The 10,065-nt window shown below is 37.8% G+C and overlaps 1 protein-coding gene across 1 annotated transcript; it reads left to right on the top strand.

Annotated features, from left to right (window-relative positions):
* Positions 1–34: 34 nt before the first annotated feature.
* On the top strand, positions 35–9,204 carry LOC114923698 (vomeronasal type-2 receptor 26-like). The gene is made up of 4 exons (XM_029287013.1): positions 35–538; positions 1,498–1,647; positions 6,300–6,426; positions 8,303–9,204. Exons 1-4 carry the CDS (start codon positions 35–37, stop codon positions 9,202–9,204), a joined length of 1,683 nt encoding a protein of 560 aa, XP_029142846.1.
* Positions 9,205–10,065: the final 861 nt, after the last annotated feature.

Raw genomic sequence — 10,065 nt, 5'->3', positions numbered from 1 at the left:
TAATGTTCTGATATGTTATGGAGAATCTGATAGTATGGCAAGGCTGATATGGCTAGCATATTTTTCAAGAAAAAACTTAACAGTTATTATCACAGGTAAAGTGTGGATATTTACAGCACAAGTGGAGCTCAACTCACATGTATATCAGAGAGATTGGGATAATGACATGATGAATGGTGCTCTGTCTTTCACAATTCACACCAATGACCCACCAGGATTCCAGTCATTTACTAAAAGTAGAAATCCTTCCATGACGGAAGATGGATTTATCAAGGATTTTTGGCAGCAATCCTTTGTTTGTGCATTTAAAACTTCAAATGTGGGTGAGGTAGCTGGTGATGTTTGCACAGGAGAAGAGAAACTGGAAGATCTTCCTATAATGTTTTTTGAAAAAAGAATGACTGGTCACAGCTACAGTATTTATAATTCTGTCTATGCAGTAGCCCATGCATTACATTCCATGATTTCATCCAGATCTGCCCAGCGGTCAGTGGCAAATAAAGGAAGGTTGAAGCTTCAAAATCAAGATTCATGGCAGGTAATGGACTGAGCACTTTGTTGAAGAAAAATGTTATTTGTATAAAGGAAAATGAGCCCCATAAGATCAATTACAGGAATTCATTTTGATCCCCATTCCCATCTCTGGAAAGAACACAAGGTTCTCTACCTTGATTAGCCAATTCACATCCTGATTGATCAACTCCTCACATCCTGGACATAAACTGTTGGGATGCTTTCATGGCAAAACAACTAGACACATTTTTTTTCACCCATTTCTGTTTTAATTAGTCACATCACATCTTGATTGATTAACCCCTCAAATCCTGGACATAAACTGTTTCAACTCTTCCCCTCAGTATGTCTTTTCAGGGCAATGCATACCCAAACTATTAGATACAGAGACATTTTCCCCCCTCATGCCATCACACTGCTGAATATGTAATTCCCATTGTCATGTCTAAGTATATTTACCTACATGGTATGGCATCATCATCATTATTATTATTATTATTATTATTATTAATCATCGCACAGCCAGATGTTCAGACTGGATTTGGCATTTTGGTTACCTATCGAGTCCTTACCAAGGACCTGGGATAAGCAGATGTCAATTATTATTATTATTATTATTATTATTATTATTATTATTATTATTATTATTATTATTAGTAGTAGTAGTAGTAGTAGTAGTAGTAGTAGTAGTAGTAGTAGTAGTATTTTCAACGATATTCTTTTATTGGTATCATTATTATGATTATTATTACTCTGTACACTAAGACCTTCTTCACCAGAGATAAATTTCTTGTGTGTCTAATCATTCTTGGCCAAATATTATTCTATTCTATTCTATTCTATTCTATTCTATTCTATTCTATTCTATACTATTCTATTCTATTCTATTTTCTGTTCTGTTCTATGCATGACTTCCTCTGCATGACTTCCCACCCAAAATTAAATCCCACTTTCTAATCTTTCATTCTTTTCTTTTTCATCTAGCTGCACTCCTTTTTAAGAGGTCTCTCATTTAATAACAGTGCTGGGGATCTGGTTTCTATTGACTACAATGGAGAATTACTAGCTGGATATGATATACTGAACTGGATTGCTTCTTCTAACAAATCCTTCATTAGAGTTAAAGTTGGGAGGGTAAACCCTGCAGTTTTTTCAGACCAAACATTCACCATAAAGGAAGATGTCATAACCTGGCACAGTTGGTTTAACCAGGTAGGATCCTACTTTGGGTAATTTATACCAAATTTACTTTTTAGCTAGATATATAAAATGATTAATTCAAATGCTCAAATAAAAACATTTACTATAACGCAACCAATAGCTGTTGCTTCAGTTGGGCTTCTTATGAATTCATCATCATCATCATCATCATCATCATCATCATCATCATCATCATCATCATCATCATCAAGTTGGAAGGGACCTTGGAGGTCATCTAGTCCAACCCCTGCTCAGGCAGGAAACCCTATACCATTTCAGACAAATGGCTGTCCAGTTTCTTCTTAAAAATTTCCAGTGTTGGCGCATTCACCACTTCTGGAGACAAGTTGTTCCACTGGTTAATTGTTCTAACTGTCAGGAAGTTTCTCCTTAGTTCTAGGTTGCTTCTCTCTTTGGTTAGTTTCCACCCATTGCTTCTTGTCCTTCCTTCAGGCACTTTGGAAAATAGCTTGACTCCGTCTTCTTTGTGGCAGCCCCTGAGATATTGGAACACTGCTATCATGTCCCCTCTCGCCCTTCTCTTCATTAAACTAGACATACCCAATTCCAGCAACTGTTCCTTATATGTTTTAGCCTCCAGTCCCCTAATCATCTTTCTTGCTCTTCTCTGTACTCTTTCTAGAGTCTCAACATCTTTTTTACATCATGGTGACCAAAACTGGATGCAGTATTCCAAGTGTGGCCTTACCAAGGCATTGTAAAGTGGTATTAATACTTCACGTGATCTTGATTCTATCCCTCTGTTAATGTAGCCTAGCACTGTGTTGGCTTTTTTGGCAGCTGCAGCACACTGCTGGCTCATATTTAAATGATTGTCCACTAGGACTCAGAGATCCCTCTCACAGTTACTAGTACTATTATATATTACAATGAAAGAAAATAATTGATATGATATCTGTGGAACCGCCTATCCCCAATATGATAGGGGAATTCGATCAGCAAAGGAATTTCAAATGGGGGACTCAGAAGTAGATCCTTTTCTGCCATAGTTGTCACCCTTTAGAACATCCCTCCCCTATGTTGTAGCCTTAGGAAAAGTCTTAAAATCTGGCATAGGGTCCTGAAGGAAAAACTGTTGACTGGAGGTGGTTGATGCACTAACAAGTACCTCCCCCTCCAACCAATTGTGTTTAGCTTGTTTTCATTTTTGTAGTTTTTATCTCTTTTATTTTTAAGTGTCAGATGTTTGTGTTTTTTATCTTGTTATAAGTCACTCAGAATTGCCTTGAACCATGAAATGGATGGCAAATATATTAGATAGATAGATAGATAGATAGATAGATAGATAGATAGATAGATAGATAGATAGATAGATAGATAGATAGATAGATAGATGATAGATAGATAGATAGATAGATAGATAGGTAGGTAGGTAGATAGATAGATCTAAAAATCTAAGTTATAAATTTCTACAGATATAAATTTTAACTGAATTGTTCATGGTGACTTACCATAATTCATCATTATGATGACAGTAATTATTCTGAAAAAAGCCAAGTAGTTGAGGTTTTGCTTTCTATATTTTATATTTCATAACTGTGGGTCTATCATACCTCTTTTCCTCAAATTTTAATATATAAATTATAAAATGAATGAGCATAGTGATTTTGTTAATTTTATTTGAATGTGTTCAACGGATATTTCAGTAACAAATATACAAAAAGTTCTTTTGGGATCAACATTTACAATTAAATTTCAACTACATAAAATTTATGATGGTAAATGCTCCACAAGCTCAATATTTTAAACATCTCACCTTAAAGATCTGGAAAATTTTCAACCTTCATCACTTTCATATGCTTCCATCAACAATCCTTAAAGTAGATATGAAATCGATATGAGATATCCCAGAGTTAAAAAATCATCAAATCACAGCAATAGCATCCCATCACTGGTGTTTGCAAAAAGCCAAACCACATCAACCAATACCAAAACTATTACTCAAACTATTTGGAAAGAATCATGGTTAGAATTATTAGTCATGAGGCTAGAATATATATCAAGGTAAGATATGAGAATAAAACTTAAAGAAATTTTCAGGAAAAAAAAAACTATTGCTCCAAGACAACTTCACAATAACCTTTAAATACTCTGTACAAACAAAGACTCAGAAAAATCTTTCAAAATTAAAAAACTGGTCTGGTCATAATGAATCAATTATGGTATAAGAACACTTCAACAAAATGCTGCCTCAAACATTCAAGGAAGAGCAAGCTGCCATTTATGGATCTCTATATCACTCTAAAATAAAGATTGCATAGGAAAAATGTGGGCATTAACTATGGTAAAAAAACAAACTAGCATAAAATGAGAAGTTGGCAATGTCAGCATGAAGAGCATTAAAAAAAAAGAGTCCCTACTGATTTTATTTGCTAATCATTGTGACTACAGAGGGCAGTGCTCATCCCCATTTCAAGTTATTGAACCAGACATTTCCATAGTCCTGTGTCACTTTATTTTCCCACTGAAGTGGTACCCATTTATCTAATTGCATTTGCATGCTTTTTAAATGCTATGTTGGCATGAGCTGGGATAAGGATGGAACCTCACCCTGTCAGATCTCAAACTGGGCTGTGGGCTTTCCAGCTGACAAGCCCAGTATCTTAACCGCTGAGCCACCACACAGCCCATCAAGAGCAGTGAAAGCATTTAAATCACAGCCTGTGGTGCCCAGTAATTGCCAAATAACTCTCTGAGAATACAGAATAACAGAGTTGAAAGGGATGCTGGAGGTCTTCTAGTCCAACACCCTGCTCAAGCATGAGACCCTGTACTATTCCAGACAAATGGCTGTCCAATCGCTTCTTAAAAACCTCCAGTGACGGAGCACCCACAACATCTGGAGGCAAGCCATTCCACTGCTTAATTGTTCTCAGTGTAAGGAAATTTCTCCTTAATTCTAGGTTGAATCTCTCTTTTATAATCTTCCATCTGTTATTCTTGTCCTATCCTCAGATGCTTTGGAGAATATAAAAATTTAACCAATGGAACTAATTTAGAGAGGTCAAAAGAACAAAACAAAAAGAAATGCCATTTTTTTTCTACTCATCTCATGGTGCTAATTGTTTATTGTGAAATCAGTGAACGTTTGTACATTGTATGTAATCATTGTGTAGATTACGAAATCATTTTTTAATATCATGGCCAGTGTGACAACTTCATTACTATCTTATTAGAGTTCACATTTAAAAACAGCCAAAAAGTAGAATTTAGTAGATCCTATTGTAAGAATTTTATGCAGGAAGTCTGATGCCAATTTCTGTAAAGAAGTGAACAAGTCTCAATATAACCTGAACCCAGTATTTAATAATTTGCTCATTGAATGCATATTATTTTTTTCAAATTAATAGCACTTTCCAGAATCTTCAAGCTTACTACACTTTAGATTCAAATTGTTCTTTTTTTGCTTCTGCATTTCGTCTCAGTCTGTTTCAGTACGCAGTGAAGAGTTGCTATCCTATTGGCAGCAAGAAAATTAAAAATCAAAAAGCTATTGTGTGACATCCTGACAAAGGATTGATCATGTGGCCCAACTACAGGTTAATAGTAGTCATTGTAGGACCAAACTTGGGACTGGAACGTCCACTGCTAAGTGAGTTACTCCTGATTTTATGACCCTTTTTGCCATGGTTACTCTGTGAACCACACAGTCATTAAGCAGGTTCCCACATTGCCTTTGTCTGTTGGAATCTGGCTAGGTGATCACCAGTGGAGGTCATGTGATTGCAGGACCCTGAAATTATTATAAATACAAACCGGTATCCAAGTGTCTAAATTTTGATCACATGATCCTGAGAATGCTGTGACACTGGAAGTGAAAGGGCTGGGTATAAGTCGGTTTTGCCAGCATTGTCATAACTTCAAACAGTCATTAAAACAAGCAGTTGTAGGTCAAGGACTACCTGCAGTGCTTATTACAGTTTTCTCATTGTAATAGAGGAGGTATACTGCTGAAGTTTTGTACATTGTATGTGATAGGTTAAAAGTTATGTTTATGTAACTGAAAATGGTTAATGAAGCAACTTCGTTAAGCAGTTCCTCTTTAAAAATAGCTGCCAAGTGATAACAGTAACAGTAACAGTTATGTATTTTTGAGAAGGCTGGAAATCTGATGCATCTTTCCATAGACAATACTGTGGTAGTAGGCCAGTGTCTACATAAGCAGAAGACAAAATTTAAACAATTTTATAGAAAGCAATTATGCTTGGAAGAGTTAGTGTTAAAAGGAAACAAGGCCACCAAAGAACATGGTGGCTGGACACCATCATAACTGACACCAGCCAGAGCATAGAACAACTCAACAAAGTAGTGCAAGATCAGAAGATGTGGAGAGACATGGCCCAAGAGTCAGACACAACTGAAAGGATATCATCATCATCATCATCATCATCATCATCATCATCATCATCATCATCATCATGCATATTCACATCACTGTAATTCCTTTGTTGGTGGTTATGAGCCGTTGAGATGGGCAGCATACAAATTTAAAAACATTATTAATTATACCCTAAAGCAGACTAATATGATACCTCAGACCTGTTGTTTGTTTGTTTCTGCTTCAGTCCCAACCTGTTTCTATATGCACTGGGAGCTGCCGTCCTGGTACCAGCAAGAAAATCAAGGAAGGGGAGCCCTTTTGTTGCTATGACTGCATTCCATGCCCAGATGGGAAGATTTCAGAGAAGGAGGGTAAGAGATGTTATATTGGCATTTATCTCACACAATGGTAGCAGTTTCCAAATGCAACCTTGCATACCAGAAGGCTTTTTTCCCCAGGTATTTTGTCTTATATTTTGAATGGGATTGAGATTCTGTAGAACAGGTAGTCTTCAAGATACAAACATAATTCAGCCTGCCCATTATGGTTTTAACATTAATTGAAGCAAGTTCAATGAATGAGCCCCATCCCTCCTGTCCCCAATGCATTTGTTATTCGAATGTGGGTGTCATTAAGTGCACTAGAGGTACCTCAGGAGTCTTAGTGCAGGAAAAGACTACCTGTCTTTGGCCAGCCAAGGTCTCCCCGCATCTACTGAAATATTTCAGGCTCCCCTTCCATCCCTTAAGATCCCCAAAGCTAGAGCCTTCTCCATACCAAGTGCCTATCACCAATCGTGGTCTTTTCATACTCTGGTGAAACTGTTTTCGTTAGATCCTTATCTTCTTAAGCATGTTTCTGNGGGACACAAAAAGCCTTTCCAAGAGCATGGAAGCCTGTAGGAGTGCAATCATGCAGGTGATTTCTCAGGCAAAATACTTTTTCCCACTGACAATGGGGGCCTGCAGAGGTGCGAGATCACCCTTTGCCTTGAGGGGTGCTTCTGTCCCCTTTCCAAAATGCTTTTTCCATGGATGATGGGGCTTGCAGGGACATGAAAAGCCTTTTCTAAAGAGTATGGAAGCCTGCAGAGGCGTGATCTTGCGCTTCTGCCAGTTTCTGTGCTCTTTGGAAAAGGCTTTTCACATCCCTGCAGCCCCCTTCTTCCATAGGAAAAAGGTTTGTAAAGGAGACAAAAGCGTTCAGGGGTGCAATCTCGCACCTCTGCAGGCCCCGCTGTCCAGCTAAAAGCAATCTTGCACCCCTGCAGGCTTCTCTTTGGAAAAGTCTTTTCGCATCCCTGCAGGCCCCTGTCATCCACAGGAAAAGCATTTTGCAACTAGGACAGACGCTTTCAGGGGCATGATCTCGCACTTCTTCAGGCTACCATCCTCCATGGGAAAAGCCTTTTGTGAAGGGGACAGAATCCTGCAGGGGCCTGAACATGTGTAGGAACACAGGATCTAACAATAACACCTTCACCAGAGTCTGAGAAGATAGCCACTTTTCTGCAAAGTGGCCTGAGTTCTGCAGATTTTCCAAAGGTAAGTGAGGTGATGGAATGGGGAGGAGCAGGTGGGCTAGCAAAGCTGACCCAGTGCCTTTGCACACACTGTGTGTGGGGAAACAGGCAGGGGGCATGTTGGAGCATCTCTGCAGTCGGTTGTAAGGGCTAATAACTGTCATGGTGCTGAACGTTCATAACTTTTGTACTGGGTTGTAAATACTTTTGGAGGGATGTCATAATTTTGAACCATTGCTAAGTGAACTGTCATAACTCGAGGATTACCTTTACTAGGATTGCAGAAGACAAATCAGGGGAGCATTATTATCCTATCTTGTTGAAATGTATAGATTATATGGAGAACTATATAATTATAGACAGAATTGGTATTCTAAAGTCTTTTCACAAGTTACGAAATCAAATTCAATATCACCACCATTAAACTGATTGTTTAAAGGATTAGAGCAGACATGTCAAACTCGCGACATCACGTAACGTCATGCAACGTATGGGGAAGGTTTTCCCATTGCCAGCAATGGGGTGGGCACGACTTCTAGATGGCACATCCGGCCTGTGGGCCGGCAGTTTTACACCCCTGGATTAGAGCATTGTTGAAATCTACAGACTAATACTTGTTTAATGAATTGGGCATAAAATGTTCTAAATATTTTTAAAATATGTAAATAATATTATTGATATACTTTATATTCTACAGATGGTCTTGAAATGATTTTATTTTTCAGATACAAATGATTGTTACTTGTGTCCAGAAGAAAGCTATCCAAACAAGAATCAGGATTCCTGTATTCCTAAAACATTGACATTTTTGTCTTACAAGGAACATTTGGGAATCAGTTTAGTCTTCTTTGTTTTTTTGTTGTCTTTGCTCTCAGTGGTGGTGCTTGCAATATTTTTGAAGAACTACAACACTCCTATCATCATTGCCAATAACCGAGACCTCACTTACAGTCTCCTCATCTCCCTCCTGCTCTGCTTCCTTTCTGCATTCCTATTCATTGGTCATCCTGAGAAGATGGTATGTCTCCTGCAGCAAACAACTTTTGGGGTTGTCTTTGCAGTGGCTGTTTCTTCAGTTTTGGCAAAAACCATCACAGTGGTTCTGGCTTTCCTGGCCACCAAGCCAGGATCCAAGATGCGAATGTTTGTGGGAAAGAGACTGTCCAACTCCATTGTCATTTCCTGTTCTCTTATTCAAATAGGTATTTGCATGACATGGCTAACAACTTCTCCCCCATTCCCAGACACTGACATGGATTCGGTAATTGAAGAAATTATTCTGCAGTGCAATCAAGGCTCTGTGACTATGTTCTACAGTGTCCTAAGCTATTTGGGTTTCTTGGCTGTTATTAGTTTCATAGTTGCCTTCATGGCCAGGAAATTACCTGATACTTTCAATGAAGCCAAGTTCATCACTTTCAGCATGTTGGTCTTCTGCAGTGTTTGGATATCGTTTGTTCCAACCTACCTGAGCACCAAGGGGAAGTACATGGTGGCGGTGGAGATATTTTCCATCTTGGCCTCTAGTGCTGGTTTACTGGGCTGCATCTTTCTTCCTAAATGTTATGTAATTATTTTGAGGCCTGACTTGAATACCAAAGAACACCTAATGACAAGGAAAAAATGATTATTTTATATTTTACTAGGTAGAATTTTTTATATAAATCTGTTCACAAGAAATTGTTTAGAAAACTTAAAATGCACAGACAAAGCTCCTCTTTTGAAATTGTAAAAGCAGCTGCTTTTTTATCAAGATTATGTCTGCTCTACAGAATGCCACCGACCTGTTCATTTTATACATCTGTGCATTACCCTAGTCTTAACTTTGGATACAGAATGTGGAGTAATGTGTAACTCCACAAACATAAATAGGCTGCACTTAACAGCTTCTGAAATTACCCTATTCATCGTGAAAAATATAAAGATGTTTATCAAGAGCACTTAGATGTATATACTGCTCCATAGTGCTTCACAGTGCTTCACAGCACTCTCTAAGTAGTTTACAATGTCAGCATATTGCCCATAACAATCTGGGTCCTCATTTTACTGACTTTGGAATGATGGAAGGCTGAGTCAATCTTGGGCTGGTCAGCAACAAACTCGTGGCTATGGTCAGAATTAGCCTGTAATACTGCATTCTAACCATGACCTATCATGGTTAATCACAACTAAGGTCATCTAGAAAAAAACTCTTGTCCCAAAGTTTTACCTGCAGTTTTTAATATGAGAATATCTAATACAGTGTTTCAATAAATAATACTACATGTAGTTCAGGATTGAACTGTGGAATCCTTTATTTATTTATTTATTTATTATTTGGATTTATATCCCGCCCTTCTCCTCGTAGGACTCAGGGCGGCTGACAATCAATTAAAATACATAAATAACAATACAAATTTAAAATTAATTAAAAGAGATATTTAAATATTGTCAAATTTAAAATATAATTAAAACCCCTCTAAAAATTACCCTAGGCCAGTCCTGCAAG

The sequence above is a fragment of the Protobothrops mucrosquamatus genome, unplaced genomic scaffold (assembly GCF_001527695.2).
Source record: "Protobothrops mucrosquamatus isolate PMUCROS unplaced genomic scaffold, P.Mucros_1.0 scaffold7270, whole genome shotgun sequence".
Lineage (NCBI taxonomy): Eukaryota > Metazoa > Chordata > Lepidosauria > Squamata > Viperidae > Protobothrops > Protobothrops mucrosquamatus.
Note: the sequence above shows the minus strand (reverse complement) of the source record. Positions and strands in the feature narration are given on the sequence as shown.

What these genes read in the sequence shown, in the direction of transcription:
- LOC114923698 (XM_029287013.1), top strand. Translation starts at nt 35, where the DNA reads ATGGCAAGGCTGATATGGCTAGCATATTTTTCAAGAAAAAACTTAACA. An exon ending in AAAATCAAGATTCATGGCAG is followed by an intron (nt 539 to 1,497) that starts GTAATGGACTGA and finishes TTTTTCATCTAG; the next exon opens with CTGCACTCCTTTTTAAGAGG. An exon ending in GAAGATTTCAGAGAAGGAGG is followed by an intron (nt 6,427 to 8,302) that starts GTAAGAGATGTT and finishes TTTATTTTTCAG; the next exon opens with ATACAAATGATTGTTACTTG.